This window comes from Pholis gunnellus, assembly GCF_910591455.1.
Source record: "Pholis gunnellus genome assembly, chromosome: 8".
Classification (NCBI taxonomy): Eukaryota; Metazoa; Chordata; class Actinopteri; order Perciformes; family Pholidae; genus Pholis; species Pholis gunnellus.
Window position 1 is genome coordinate 14,137,289 of NC_136534.1, and position 16,880 is coordinate 14,154,168.

The 16,880-nt window shown below is 42.1% G+C and overlaps 1 protein-coding gene across 3 annotated transcripts in view; it reads right to left on the reverse strand.

Moving 5' to 3' along the window:
* fhod3b (formin homology 2 domain containing 3b) overlaps positions 1–16,377 on the reverse strand; it is a 78,160-nt gene extending 61,783 nt beyond the window's left edge. For all 3 annotated transcript variants that reach the window (XM_079165249.1, XM_079165248.1, XM_079165247.1), the window contains exons 1-3: positions 16,184–16,377; positions 9,651–9,757; positions 3,718–3,782 (exon numbers count right to left, since the gene is read on the reverse strand). In XM_079165249.1, coding sequence (XP_079021375.1) covers positions 3,718–3,782; positions 9,651–9,757; positions 16,184–16,348 — 337 coding nt within the window. In that variant the 5' untranslated portion in view covers positions 16,349–16,377. The remainder of the gene's footprint in view (positions 1–3,717; positions 3,783–9,650; positions 9,758–16,183) is intronic.
* Positions 16,378–16,880: the final 503 nt, after the last annotated feature.

Sequence of the window (16,880 nt, forward strand, 5' to 3'; positions counted from 1 at the left end):
AAAGCTAGTTTGGTGTCGTTATTTTGAAAGAGCTGCTGCTGATTACAAAACATATGTGACATTTGTCAATTCTTAACTTTTAACCATTTAAACATCCACACTATGATCTCTCTCTGTCTCTCTTGCTGTCTTCAAATTATCCATACCATCACATTAAGGCAACTCGGGCCGCCTCAGAAACAAAATGGCATATAAATGGAGGACCTACTGTACTTGCAGACAACACTAAAATAAGCACAGGGCTGCTTTAATCAGGCCCTGGCCACCACATCTAGTCCACCGACAACAACAACAGCCCAACCATTTAAACAGGCTGCGGCCAATGCTTACACGCAGAGAGGGATGAGTTGAGTGTATTTTCTAAATCCCAGGCTGGTCAAACAAATATAAACAAAGATCAAACCATCACCACCACTCGTCTTCTAAATGGCAAAAACACATCCATTCAAAAGTCATTTTCTTTTGTATCCACGAAAAGGACTGAAGCATCAATCAAGGAATGTATATATAGCATGCATACACACAAATATCCAAGGAGCTTCATACTAATGAGACTACACTCAGAGATAAATATTTATATGGTGCCTGATCTGCACTTTTAGTACACAAAGAGCCTGGACTACATCACTGTGTGATTGAAAACAAATCACTGTGCCAGAGGAAGATCGGTACACAGCACCTTAATAAACCATTAGCTCTTTGGGTGAGCACTTTTCTTCCTCCACTGACTCTGATGCATAGATTTCTGCCTGGTCCATGCAGAACCATTTGTATGTGACAGCTAAGGACTGTGATTAGGGAAGCCTGGATTAGGTCTTATTGCGGCTCATGACACATGCGCACGCACACACACACACACACACACACACACAAACAAACTGAAAGCCAGCCCTGTGATGTGTACATTTGGAGAAACCCCAAAAACCTGATGACATAAACAAAGTTATGTACTTCTTAATTAAACCTTCAAATACATGCAATGGGAAAACCACATAATAGTGCTACATGACAGAGATTACATTCATGATTGTAACCAACTCATCCCTCATGTTAATGGGGTGGGTATAAAGAAAATATCTAGACAACTTAGCACCTTCAACAAATTACATCCAAACAGTACAGGAAATGTTGAAACAAGCACCCTTTGGCCTAAAGCTAACACAAGAGTGGTGCTATCAGTTGAAGCTTGTCAGACTCAAACAAAAGGAGCATTTCTAACTGTGTTAAAGCCGCTCTGATGCCTCTGTACATTCTGCGCTGGCTATTCTCCAAAGTCACTTTATTATAACAGGCTTTTTTTCATTGTATAAAATCTCCTAATTATTGAGAGACAAAAAAGCATGGCCACTGACAATACAGGGGTTTATCTTTGGAGAGATTTTGCCCTTTACGAGCTGACAGCAGGGAAATGCTCTATCCCTTAATGCAGAGCAAGTGCACAGCCTAAAGAATACCATGCCATTTGTACTAACGAATTATCTCCTGTGCGGAGCAGGAAAATCACCCAGTAAGTCTGCACTCATGGGCTACGAGGTAAGCCCTCCAGTCAGATAAAATTAGGATCAAATGTCTGGACAAGTTAACAGTAACAGTGACCACCTCGCCCAGAGGAAATAAATCAGCAAGCCATGCCGGCAGTCACTGAGGGAGGCTAAAGAAAGGGCAACAGGTGGCTGTCAACTTAGAGAGAAAGAGGGTCATCATCCACTTAGAGAAGAGCAGCAAGTCTGTCTGCCACTCCACAGGCTCCACTAAGCTAAGCCAAGCACCAGCAGGAGGAGAGAACAAGGTGAAGCCAGTTCAGAGTATGTGTGGACAAGGTTCAGCCATGTTCAGCATGCAATTGGAAATGTAGGGATCCAGCGTAATAAAATGAGGGAGCATCTCCCAACAATATCATTAACTATAAGAACACAGAAATACAAAAAAAAACAGACATTTCCGTTCAAATCAACGTAGCAGGATGGTCAGAGCAGCGGCCATTTGTATGTGCACCATTGCCACTGTGACCGTTGTAGTGGGATAACTTCTGCATTAACTAAATGCGGACTTACTGAGGTGATATTTTGCAGTAAGGAATAAAACAAGCAGTGGAGCGGTAACATTTCAAAGCACAGAGAATCAGAGTGAACGTATGCTTCATCCATTCACTCTTGTCACAGCAAAAGGAAAGCACACTGCTATTACCAGATGAGTGACAGCTTTGTTTGGCTTATTTTCTGTAACCAGTGTAGCATTAAAGCGTCGTGGAATTAGCAAGCCGGCTAGCTGACTAGCATACAGCTGGCTTGGGGAGCCCCATTAGCTCATCTGAGTCCTGGTGAGTTCGACCCACAGCATCATCTGGCTGCTTTTGTCATGTCATTAAGGCAAAAACACAATAAAAAAAATTCTTCGAGCATACAGCTGGCTATAATTTCCTGGTTACAGAAAATGAGCCAATCAGAGGGCTGGCGATCAGCAGCAACGCTGGGTCTAACTCCCTCGCTAACAAGCCAGCCATCCTGCTGCGCCCGCCCTCTTGCCGGTAAGCCTATTCCATTCCTATGAATAGGATTTTAGCAAAGTTTGAAAACCCTCCAAATACAATATATCTTTTGGTCATTTACTGTATCAGTATCAGTTATAGTGTCAAGAACATCAAAGAGAAATCCTCTTTGTGATCACCTTGTGCTTACTAAACCTCATAAAGTTATTTCTCATTCCTATTTGGTCTCACCAATAGTTTAATAAGCTGTCATGACTGAACAATCTCAATAAAAGAAGAACCTTTCCAAACCTTTCCATTGCACATCATGCATCAGCAGATAGACTAAATAACCATAGATGACTATCAGAGATAGCTCTCACAGTGACTTCATTCAAATGAAAAATGTCTGGGACTTTGGTTTACTTCTACTGCAACAGAGAAATACAGCCCAATTTAAAATCGGACAATTTACAGCCTAATAGCTTTTCCAGGCATTGGGTTATTTTTACACTGCAGAAGAGGCACTGTGTGTCTTTGTGTAGGAATGCATGCTTATCCACGTTCTGCTACTGACAGCTATAGTGCTCTTTGCTAACAAACCCTAAAAGTCACAGGGAAATTACTTGTTAAGGGCTTGTGTATGGCCTTTACATTAAATGCGTAACAAAAAAGGTGGCAAAACCATTAACATCTCACCAGAAAGATGTGTCAAAATTTACAGAAATCAAAATCTATATCCGAGTACAATCTAGTTGGTAAAAGCTCAGGCAGTTAGCATCGTTAGTTTAATCAAAACCCAGCCTCTGATTGTCTAGTGTGTGTGTGTGTGTGTGTGTGTGTGTGTAAGTGTTTGCAAGCATGCCACGTGCATGCATGTTTGCATATGTTTTCACTCAGCTCTTTGTGCATTACTCAAAGACACCAGGAGGCCCAATAAAACAAAGTGACAGAACACAGCAACTCCAGAAACATTAAATGTTTTCAGGCTTTGCTCCGTGCCAGTGGTCTGTTTCTCAGAGTGTTGTTAAAATGCTGTTAATTCTCGTTCAAATTAAAATTCTAGGCTATTTCCCAAAACTGCCACTGTGCAAGTTAAACAAGAACCTCAATAAAAGCAATCCCCTGGTAATAGAGGTAATTAATACTCATACCTCACTGGTAACATAGACGGAGAACCACAAATTGACCGTCATAAAGTTAGAAATGACAAATGTACAGCTTAGATGAAAGTACAGTTTATCACCCACCAATGCAGGCATGGACTCTGACAGACAGCTGTGTTCGAAGAATAACGCTGTGTTTCTTGCCCCTCCTGTGAAGAAAAAAAGACAAAAGGAGAGAAAGAGAATTGTTACAGAACATTGACCCATGTGTGATTATTTAAATGTGTGTGTGTGTGTGTGTGTGTGCTTTTGTCTATCTAATCTGTGCAAAGGTGCAAAATGATGACAAATTATACCGTTCAGTCTTAATCAAACCCTTCAATATTTGCATTTTGAACACAACAGGGAACAGGTTGAGGAACAGAACAGGGGAAAGGTCTCCAAAGGTGAAAATGAAGGATGGGAGCAGCTAAGAGGTCAACTCCCCCTCCTGGGTTAATGGAGATATGTCAAAACCCTATCGCCGTCCTGTCAACTGCTTACAATGTCTGAATGACAGTCCAAAACAAAGACGACAACAATGCACCCCAATTCTATTCAATCGTGAAAGTGAATGTGATGGCAGTGTAGTTTGTATTTATACAAAGGATAATTTGGCTACTTAGAAGACCCGGCCCAAATTTGTGTACAAAGTTTTGTGTATAATTTGCCATTTTAAAGTATAAGGCTGGCATTATTCTATGTTTATTTTAGTGGCAACAGTTCCCAAGAAAAGACCAAAACCAAGTGCAACCCTGTGAACTATTAGATGTGTTTCTCATCGACAGATAGAAAACACAGATTACTATCAGCCTTATCCTTTAAGTGTTTTTCAGTCAGTCATAATGGATTCTGTCTGCCTGTGTTTGCATCTCAAATGTGAACAAACCTACATTAGAGGAAGATAATGACTCAGATGTTGTTGTTGTTGTTGTGTTGTCTCAATTAATATGACAGACAAATGACATTTCAATCCCATGTTTAAAATTGCGGTGGTGGGGGCAACCTTTTTGTTTACATTTTGGATCACAGATTGTGCCTTCAACCTCTTCGACTAGCTAAAGAAGCACAGAACAAACCCGGAAGACACAACTGTGGACAAGAGCACAGCAGGTAGAGTTTCACAACAACCCCCCCTCCTAATTCGGCTCTCTGACAAATAGGCTTTTATGCCGCCCGCACAAAGGCTGTGTGATTGTTCAGACTGGCACAGCGCCAGCGACAGACTGCTACTCTTAGTGACGATCGGGCAGCAGTGGGTACGACACAGAGAAAAAAAGCATATCAGCACAGAAGGCAGGTCACACTGCAGCCTCACCATAAACACGCAGCATTACTGCATCACCAATCCAGACAGACATACTGACATCTTTCTTCCCTTGATCAGTCAGTGGAAGACTGCACTGGCACACGCGCAGATTACATGGCAGAGGAAGTCTGTATATGCTCACTATCTATCAAATATATTATCCAGCAACAAGCAGGGGTGACACAGGAGCAACATGTGTCAACACGGACCTTCAGTGGTGAGATGAGACAGCAAACCGGAACTTCATCCTCTGTGATGCTGTTGAGGCGAATGGGTAACTAGATCCATTTTGTCACGAAAGTCTGCTTTCTCTCCTGCTCGGCTGCAACAGTATCCCCGTGCTTAACCAAGACCTGAGGCTACACAGGCCAACATGCTCATTATCAAATTAAACAAACACGCATGGTATATAAGTGAGGTTTTCAGACCCCCCTCACCAATTAAACATGAACATTGGACACTCCTTCAGACAGTGCTGCAGGCCTGTAAAGGGTGGAGCTCAAAGTTAGAGAAATAATAATAATTATAAAGAATGTCAGCCGAATAACAAATTGGCTACATGGTGGGATATAATACCGAGTGAATTCCCTGGTCCCCTTTTGGTCTTATGTGCCAGAATGTTCTGGTTTCTTCTAGCGGTGGTACTGTATAATCAACTCAAGCCAAGCGCACATTAAGTCTGATTCATCATGTGCAACATCATGCTACTGAAATACCTTACCATTTGAATAACCATGACGATTCTTAATAATCTCATGAAATGAATAAACTTGACCATTACCCAAAGCAATTGTTCTAAATTAGATGGCCTTATAAAGGATTAAATGAAAACATATGGTCATTTTTATTCATTCTGTACATGAAAAGAGGCAGTGCACTATAAATCTTTTTACTTAATAGCATAAAGCTGCTATTCATCATCATCACTTATCAAATGTTGCAAACGGGAATGCAGTTGTGGAAACAAAACAACAAAACCTGCCAATTAGATACCCCATATTATTTTCTTCTCTATTCATCTCCAATCTCCCGTCACTGCTCTGTCCTACAACACCCTCATAAAGCGCCGTCTTAATCCTAATGCCCAGAGCAGCTGCAACTGGACCAGTGGATACCTGCCAGCTCCTTGCTCTCTGGCTTCATCTAAGGGAGCATTACTGGCACTGTTTATAAAACAACTCAAAATGTGTACCCACAGAAGGTGAACTCACAAACTTTGGATCCAGTAAAGCCAGTACCTCTCCTCGAAGACCAATTAATGCCAGACAAGAAGGCCCCACGGAGGTCTACTGACTCAGCACTTCTTCATGAACACCCCTGCTTTCCTGCAGCAGTGTCTACAGAGAGACCCGCAGAGTCTGAGTGAGCCGGGGGGGGGGGGGGGGGGGGGGGGGGGGGTAAGGAGGTTGAAGGATCTATCTACCGGCCTGCTTCACTAACCATTGACCAAGTCTCACACTCAAGACATGCACACACAACCACATGCACACTGAACAATCACCAAGCGGTTCCATTCTGTTAATAATAGCTGTTAGGTATTATTAACAGAATGTTAAGGGACAACGAGTATTTTATTTCCCTCCTTTAAGTTTAAGCTGTACTGTGTTTGACAATTCCTCTGCTTCTTTTCAAATGCACTTTTTTCTCCTCAAATAGAAATCGTGTGTGCTGTGCGACAAACGTGAAAAAAAATTAAAATATTGAAAACAGAGCTGTCCCAAGAGAGATGAAATAAGATGATCAGAAACTCTGAATAGTTGAGGCAAGAGCAGTTGGATTTTAATAGGCTTGACTTCTAACTGGTTGTTGAACACATCAAGAACACTCAATAAAACAAAGAAAGGCATATTCAGCAAAAGAATGTTGGCTTTCAGATGTGCTTTATATGTACCAGGGCAGGGAAATGCTAAAACGTGTCTTCTTCTGTGCTGTAGGTCCGCTACACATTTCACAGGCTGAATCAATTATGACAATTGTAACAGCACTTCATGTTATCTTCTCAAGACAAGTCAGGGAATATGTCCTTGAGGACTTACAACGTCACTAATTGTCTGCGAAACAATGTCACAGATTTGAGCAAAAGTGACATCAAGCCCAACGCATAACTCCACGCATGAGTTCGATATGCAGTAACATGTTTCCTACAACATCAGACCCTCATTCCTCAATCCATGTAATCCACAAAAATATTCAATAAATGTCAGGCCATCTGATCCTAACTATACGTCCCCCCCATACTCCATCTCGGCTCAGGGCTACAAATACAGGAAATTGTGGGTACGGGGTCAATCAATCTATCACAGCTAGACAACTAAATGACACACTGACTACCTGAAAGTGTGCAGATACGTCTGAGCACATGCCTGGGCTGTATGGCCAGTTAATAACAAAGTGAGACTGTATCAGAGATGCGACAGGGGATTTATGAGTCACAATCGCCTATAGCTGAGCTTCAAACACGGTGTGGAAGTGATTATGGCCCTTAAGCTCCCGTGACATGGATATCTCCTGGCTGTGCAGCGCTCTGTCAGAGGATCATACTTTAATCTGTTTGTAAAGACACTAGGTATGACACAGGCGCCTCAGGAATGTAACCTGTCATTAGTATCAATTACAGATAGATTCAACGGCCAATGATCAGGAACTCAGGCAGTATGTGAATATAACACTATTCTCTTTCCAAAGGTAGTGGCTATAGGCTTAAAGCAAAAACAAGTAATCCAACATTTAGCTTGTTAACTGGAGTTAGCGCAACAGAGTTATTTTGATATCAACTTGTAAAACTCAAAAACGGGGAAATACTAAAATTATTTTCTGTCGGTTAAATGTTGTGGAGTTGGAGACTGCTGTTGACAGATTAGCAGTATAAGAGGAGGGTGAAAACAAAAGTAAAATGAAACAAGTAAAGGTGAAATGCCTCATCAGACCTTTTATTAGCTCAATAATCATCAAATCAACAACACCGAGCAGTGGGGGATGTAATCCCGGGCACATCAGCACCATAAAAAGCCAGCGAGCATAACTGCCCTATTTTTACAAAATAATTGGCTGACCACCTTCACCCCCAGCCTCCTCAGACAACACTGTGTGGGATTAATGACACACATCCATACCAGCCTGCGCCAGCTGGCACGACAAAGGCCCTGGCAGGCTCAGTCTTCGACGAGAGAAGAAGTGGACCACTTTAACCTCACAGCTCTCAATAGCCTCCCATAAGCTCCTAACAATTTCAGATGGAACTGGGAAAGGAAGGCACGCTCATCGTCCAATAGAAACACCGAGCCAGAGAGCAGCTTATGAATTCCAAGTTAGACAAATAAATCCATACATGTTTGTGGTCCAGCCTACCAGGAGCTCTAATGCCAACCTTTGGTTCGTGATCATCTAAAGTGGGCGGCACATGAATGATATATCAACATACTCCACCGTACATGAAAATACATATGGAGTCAATAAAGTAACTGGCCAAAGAACATGTATGAAACCGAAATGAAACTAACACTATTTTAAAATGTTCTCTTCTTCATCCAGGTCTCGGAGTCATTTCAAGACAAAGCCCCATTTAACTACATATTACCAGGAAACAATGCAGCCAAATTAGAAGTCGAGCGTTGTATGGTGGCGGGTGTACAATTGTAGTTTGGCCACTTCTAATGAGAGCACTGATGTAACATTCAATTGAGACGAGGGCAATTACTCATGAGACGCGTCTACACCTCATAAGTGGTTTAGATGACATCACTTCTGTCACCGGGCCAGGGAGGCCAGGTATTTTAAGAGACATGAATGGATGAATGCCATGGAAACTCTGAGACATTTAGTTACAAAAAAGGGCACCACAATAATACCACCACAGAACTGATAAAATATATCAGGGACTCATTTTCATCTATACGGCTATGATCAGCATAACCTATGCATAAACAAATATTATCATCAATAAATAACATATCCTGCAAAGACGTTGTTGAGATATTTGGTGCCTGATTCACAGATGAATTTGTGAAGTTAATTATATGAATATTTAATTCATAAACTTTTTTTTCCCCCTGGAATCTCAAAGGGCTGAGAGACCTATGAAACTGAGCGTCCCTAAAGTGAGGTACAGCCTGTCCCCCCGTTTCTTTCGACAGACCAAAGCACCTACTGAGAGCAGCTTTTGAACGGGAGAGCTCAATCAGCTGAAGCACGGAAAAGGGATTATTTCACTAATTCTTCCTGGAACAAAATGGGTATCATTATGACTCAAATCACTGTAATAGAATCAAATTGGCAAAAGGAATATGGCAAGCAGGATACTTACATGTATCCCCATTTGTCAGGATTTAAATAAAGACTGTATCATTTGCCTCTTATCTTGCCTGAATGTTTATGTGTCTCTCTCTCGAAAAACAGATTATATTGATAATGTCTGGCTTTTAAGGCAGATAAACAGTTTCGTGTTTTTAAAAGTCAGAAGCCTTTCAGGTGAGTTACTCTTGAATAACACATTTTTATTTCTGGTTCATAACAGCAAATTTGACCACTACAACATGAACAATCTAGTCCTGGACCACGCTTCCTATGTTTTCAATCGGAATCTGTGCAAAGAATATATGACCAACTTTAGTGCAGTGACAAGAGAATGTTTTTCATTTCGGCATGTTGTGCATATGCAATTGTTTGCTTTTGTTTGGTGATAGTGAAGGAAAAGCTAAGAGGATTGAGTCGGAGGTGATCGTTATCTTACCCTCCTTCCTCCTGAAATCCCCCCAGTTCATCTCTCTGCTCGGCCAGGGTAGACTCCAGGTCCAGGTAGCTTCCATTATGGGACAGCTGAAGGGCGCAGTCGTCAGGCTAGATCAGAGGGAGACAAAGTTAAACACTGATCTGTCTTCAACCCTCGAAAGATCATGTCATTTACACTTTACACATGTAAAGAACACTACATGTTGAGTAAGTACTGTAGTAGATTTATGAGTTCATGGTTATAACAAATACTGCACCTATCTGATCAGTCCAGAACCTACACGTCAGCTAAAGAAGGTCAAATAAGGCCGATTTGGAGACTCAATGGCTTGTTACAAGTAACCAGTGGCCAGGAGACAATCCTTCTAGACATATTGCTCTGGAAACTGAAGAATGAAAGTGTTGAATGTCTATTTTTCAAGCAAAATATTAGTTCATAACCACATACATAACAATCACGATGGGGTGAGACTTAGATTCTTTAAATGACAGCTTCAGCTGCAACAACAATACCGCTCACGTCGAAACAATATATTTTTAGTTATGGTCGTATGCAAAACATAACAACTTTGTTCTTTTGTATGGGTCAATGGGCAAATGCAGAGTGTATTTGAGGTTTATGTCTAGTCTTCGGTGGACCGTAGAAAGTTATTTTATCAGCTCCAGTCAGCACTCTACAATGACAAGCAGGGCAAGGTTGGAGAGAAGTCATGCAGATCTGGAGCAGTTCGGCAGTCTGGTGCCTCTTATCTGTCTGCTCTCCTGTCTGATAAACTATCAAGACACGAGATGATTTTGCAGAGGAGGTATGATTTGTCTGGCCGTGAATGGTTGTCAACAGCTGACTGTGGTCAAGGAGATGAGGAATTAGTTCTGTGTCTGTTCACTTGTCTGGCTGACCTCCAAATTGGAGATATTAACCTATTTATATTCCGAGTCTGTCAGCTCCACAGGACAGCGGCCCCAACGGCGAAGCAGAGGACGGGAAAACAAATACGATTACGGGAGGGAGGACATATGACTTCAGTGAGGAGAGTGGCACTGCTCTGCTCCATCAACAGCCAGGGTATCTAACACAACCTCATAGTGTACAATCCTGGAAATACGCTGAGCACATAGAACATTTGTCTTCTCTTGTCAGCTCACATTGAGGGCTTTGTACGATAGCAAAGTACTTTCATAAATTACCATGTACCCATCCCAGAAGCAGTTTGCTCGATTATTTTCTCTCAAAAGAAGAGCAACACATGTAAACATATATACAAAACATGTGATTTTTAAATTAGAGCGGTTATTGCCAGGTCTGATGCAGTTAAATGTCCTCCCACATATGACAGTAACTTAATTGAACGTGAAGGGAAAAGGCTGGGAAAGACATTATGGGTTTGATGGCTTTGATCTGTTAAGCCACTCTGTTTGTATAACTGCACTACAGCACTCAAGGACTGTGTCATATTTGAGAAGTGAAACAAAACATGTGGTTGGTTCGGATAACTCTTACGCTTTCTCCAACTCCCTGACTATGAGCTGTCTTGTTGGTTTTCCACGCATGGTAAACCGAATGATTATCGGGAATATAATAGTTGTGGAGATTATAGGGCTGAACATCTTCATTTTGAGAGACCAGAGACGAGGCGAAGCGCAAGGCTTATGCAGTAAACATACGCAGACAACTTAAATTGCTCAGTAAATCCTATTGAATCTAAGACAGTGATTAGCTTTAGTTAGATCGCTGTTGATGTTCTTGCAGTAAGGCGGACTGACAGATAAAAAGAGACACGGATCGAGAGAAAGGTAGAGAGGAAGGCAAACAAACAAAGCTATACTGTACACAGGCAGAGGAGGGAGGCAAGTGCTTCTCCAGATTAAAGGACAGATTCTGGACAGACAGGAAGTCCAGGCATGTGGAACAAAGTTAGGCCCACTATTTTTATGTCGATGGACTGAGATGCCTTTAAAAAATAATGGGTATGACAGTAATATGAAATGTAGCATGAAGGAGAAGACACACTAATTTATATACTCTGAAACCAAGAGAAAGTTGTTATTGTACTGGATGTCTGCTTTTTGTCTCCCTAATGTCTAAATTGAAGGAGTAGTTGTCCTCAATGTCCAAAATGTTCATGGATTCATTTATTCATTCGACCATTTTTCACTTGCTTGATGTTGCCTTGTTTTTCTTTTTCATTTGTCATATATTGGGTGTTAATCAATGTGGCTTTGTGGGCATGGACGTTTCAGAAAAACAATGTTGCTAAAGCATCAAAATAAAAAAAGGACACAATAATATAAAATGTGTGATGTACTGCACTTGCCAGCGATTTGTTGTTAATTTAACCATCTGGAACAATTTCCATTTAAAGCAATCTAAGATTTCTCGTCACTAATCTGTAGTTTGTCTCCTCGAGGTGTTCTCCATCACTGCTAGTTGTAACTATTCACTTATTTTTATTGAAAATAGAACTCTGTTGCTGCTTCTGCAAGCAGAAAACGTACCACTTATACTACCGAGAAAAATATAATAAAAATGTTTTTATGAATTGAGAGCACATGCTGTCACTTTATGAAGAAAAAAAGATTTATTTTTACAGTATATTTTTTTACTCTTTTTACGTTTTACAATTCCTTAAATTCTGCTTTAAGCACCATTGGAGCTCGTTAATTGGATAAAAACGAAAAAAAGATGTTGTTCTCTTTAAGCTTTACGCTGTGTATCACAACCTGAAATAGACAAAACATTGGGCTGAATTTGCAGCTGTAACCAGTAATCAGCTGAACCATGAAATGCCTTTCCCCAGACAAGGTTTTGACTCGCAGACCAAACGTGGAAAAGTCAAAGTGAACCATGCAAGTCTGCCATTAATCAGTCAATATCTGTACATACTCATTCGTGTATTCACATATCCAACCTCTAACCAGTGGCTCTTCATGTTTTCATTACATAATCAACCTGGATTACTGATTACAAGTCTTGCCATGTAAAACCATGTGCCAGGTTGATGCACAAACGGCCCTTAATCCAAGAACAGTGCTCCCAGATTATCAGTAGCAGAGGCTTTCTTAGCTGTCCCCCCGTCTAGGACTTGAACCCACAGTGGCCTGTGATGGCCAAGTCCAGAGAGGTAACCACAAGTGCTCTGCTCACACACTGAGGTCTGGCCTCTCCCTTCAACCACCATACTGTGGTCCACTGACCAGGGAAGCAGTTAAGACAGAAAGAGCTAAAAATAAACACCATGCAATTTCCAATTTAAAACTGCTATCTCACTCCAAATTTCTTTGGAATGAGAAAAGGAATACTGTGTGCAAGTTGCACATTGGAAACTCAATAGCCCAACAACATTGACTTTTACATAGTTTTACAAATGCTAACCCCGGGTAAGCTAAACCTACACATGTTTGTCTGTTAACTGCACCGGGCTCGAAACTAAACAAGATGAATTACACCTAAAAGGTTCAAGTTTGTTTGATAAAAGTAAAGCTAGGTATTTTTGGTCTTTCTGTGAAGGCAAGTGATTAAAAAGACATTAAAACACACTTGATGCATGAAAGAGAAACCGCAACAGTAATCCTCTGTCAAGCATGCGGAAGATGAGTCTGTCCACCGACGCTGCATTCATCTGAAAGGAGCCCTCTGCTGAGACAACCCTTCAAAATGCAGAGACCAACAAAACCTCAACTCTGCATAACAATGCGCAAAAGAATTCAAAGGAGCTCTAACAGGCATGAAGGAGGAACCTGTATTTTACAGCACTTAACATAACTTCTCATTATGGGACTCTGTAATTTTTCTTTTTGGAAAGAAATATGGCCCAAAAATTGAAATCGGCAAAGTGAGAGAGTCCATTCTCCAAGACGTCGCCACATTTTCCCTCCCTTGAACACTGCTTTGCAATCAGATGCCAGGCCTCAAGGCCACCAAGCCACAAACTACAAAACATCGACGGAGAAGAAAGCATGTGAAGGACTATTGATCTATTGATTTACGATGACATTACAAGTAGATCTGCAATAACTCCGGCTGATGTTGAAGAGTCTGGTCACTTTGTCATCGGACAAGGACAATGCGTTATTCATGACAGAAGAGTCGGGCTGAGTCAGGTGATGACTCGTCATACTTTCTATCCACGGAAGACACGCAAAAGTTTGAATATTTCAATGACCATTAAAGCCCTCAAAATATTCAACAGTGCTACTGCAATGACAATAAATGACATGCTGCATTTAAATACATGGTGGCAGCGCTTTTTCCGAAAGGAGACGGGGTGAAAAACTGACTTCAAAGTGTGTCTGCTGTCCTGACAAATCAGTTGTTGCTACACAACAAGCATTTATGGTTTAAATCCTTGTTGCCATAAAACTTAATCCTTGGCCATAAGGGCTTTTGATGTTTAAACCTCACAAACAGTTAATCGTAATTGATGTTTGACTTTGAACAGCAGCATAGCCCATGTGCCGTCCCATGTACGAATCCAATCCAACACACACGCATAAACAAAGACCACTCGCACACGTCACACGTACAGATCACCCCTCTGGAGACTGCAGACTGAAACTGACAGGAACAGCCCAGAGACAGCATATGCTAGCTGTTTTGACTCCCTCGACACCATGTGTTTGCAGCGTGCTATTTATACCCGATTGACCTGCGCCATAGAGACGGAGCTCAAAGACAACAGATTTGCTGGCGAATGCATGTACACGCGTACACAATATTGTAAAGCCCGCTGAGGCAAATTTGTAATTTGTGATTTTGGGCTGTACAACAATAAATTGAATTGAATTGGATTGAATGTACAGGGTCACGGCAAAGCCGCTTCTTCACACTTCTGAGGGTGTGAATCACAGAACTCAATGTGGTCACACAGTCTTGTCATCCACCTGAATGTAATTCTTTATTTAAAAAAAAGCACCAGGGCTGCTCCTTCAAGTTACTGCCGACCACAAATGCCCGTGTGACCAAATCTCACTAACCCAGCGCTGCTGAGCCTATACCGCCGGTACTCCCTCTCGGTCTAGTCTGTGGTGCAGCCGGCACTGCTGCTAAACTGAGAGCAGTCGACTGTGCAAAGTACATCAGCTGTTTGTTTGTGTTTTTAATTCTGCCCGCTTCCCTCTCCTCTCTCAAACAGTGGAAAGCATTCCCATCCCATCCTGCTGGTCAGAGTGAGCTGCAGAATGAGAGCCAGGCTTGTGGTGATCCACAGCATCCTGAGGCTTCCGTGACTTATCTTACCAGCTCTGCCCAAACAAGATGGAGTACCATTGATCTGACAGAATGAAGAAAGACCCTAATTAACTTTCTATTTACATGACTTCCCAACCAGACTAAGATGAATGCTTAATAAAACACTCAACCTCACATCCTATGGCCCCTTTGCTTTGTTTAAATGTGAAGGTCAGTAGATGAGGCCTTTAGAAAATGTGTTTGGATGCACATAGTGTAATCAGAAGGCAGAAACTGGCATTTCTCAAAAGAATTAGCCTTCAGAGGCCTCTAAAAGACAAATAATTGAAAATGGGCATCAGGTTTACGTTATTTGTCACTGGATTTCTTTAGGAAACATAAACAGGGCAATTTACACCATGCCAAAGAGGAACATTCAGTTATTTTGAGCTGCTTAAAACTGGCAGTGCAGTTGTGGATTTTGGGAAGGCCAACTCTTGCAACCAAAACAGACATAATGCAGCTGAGAAAACACAACAAGGTAGTGAGGCACTGCAAAATGCATTCTGCTGCTGACTAAAAATAATTAGAGAATAATACTATGGAGGCAAGATACCAAATACAAATGTGTCGTGTTTCCACACAGATTCAGAAGTTGTGTTGAGATCAGATGGTTGCAAATTCAAATCCCCAGATCTAGGACAATCTCCAACCCATCAACAACTCACCAACTGGGCATATGACCCCCCCCTGCTCTATTTGGGGCTTTGTAGAGACAATAGCAGAAGTGGTTTCCTAAATAAACTGCAAGCTCACTTAAGCCAAGAAACAACCAAATGAAAGTTGATGGAAGGTTAAAAGTGAACAATGATATTAATTGAGTAAACCACCGTTGTATTATCTGTTTATTATTCTGTTTTATTTTCTCTTACACAAAATAACTGGAACAACACTTTTCAAAGTTTCAAAAGATCTCTCTGAATCTAGCTAATGGATAGTAATAGAAGAGGTCAAATGGAGGGGATTGGTGTTGTGGTTGAGGTAAACATTAACAGATCCCTGCTCCTCAGACAAATAATGGACGTCTAAATCATTCCAGCATCACTTACTGCCACCGGATACTCCTTAATGTCATATTGCAGGCCTATCTTACTGTCACTGTGCATGCAATCATTGTTTAAAGCACGTTGATGCTCCATCAGTCACTGGCTCTATCAATGGCCGATTAGGTTTGTTTAGTATAACCCCACCAACATGCTCGAGCTAATAATTAATTTAGGATTCTGTAGGCGTTAGCTTTTCTCTGAGCTCATTGAAAGAGACATGAAGACAAACATCATCAACAGATTAATAAGTATACTGCATACCTTCTGTGGGGCTTTTAGCAGCCTGTGGACTCCAGCAATCTGATTTATCAGAGGAATATCTTCCCTGAAGGTGTAGAGAGGTGGCCGGGTGGGCTCGGGGAAGTTGGTGCTGTTAAATGGATCAGTATCATCTAAGACCTGCACCCTGCACATAAACGTAGCCATGATGTATCCATGCAAGGCGATTTTGGATGAGGAAAATAGTGGATGCGACACCACAGCCTCTGACAGACAGGCAACCCCCCCCCCACCCTCCCCCCCACCCCCACCCCACCCCAGACCCGCCCGCCCCCGGGCAGCGAACTACCGGCAGGTCTCCTGCAGTAGCAAAACCCTGCACCCTCTGTTATCCTTGGACCTTCTCCATTCGCTTCCCGCAGCGCAGAGGATCAGGACAGTGTACACAACAGTCCAGAAGTAAAGATCCAGGGTACCTCGTTGAGAGATACGGTCAGTCAGTGCGGTGTGGAAATGAGCGGTGCGGCGGTATCCAAGGGCATTGCGGGCGTTAGAGGTGCTGAGGCAGACTGCGGACGGGACTGCCACACTTGGCGCCTGGTCTGCGAGAGCGATGGGAAGCGGCTCCCTCCTCAAGCATAAACTCTGCCAGGGGGACGCAGCGGCCAGACCTCAGCCGGCCGACTCAGCTCATGTTACAAGCGCAATGGCGGCCTCCAGCGGCGAGTATGAGAAGTAC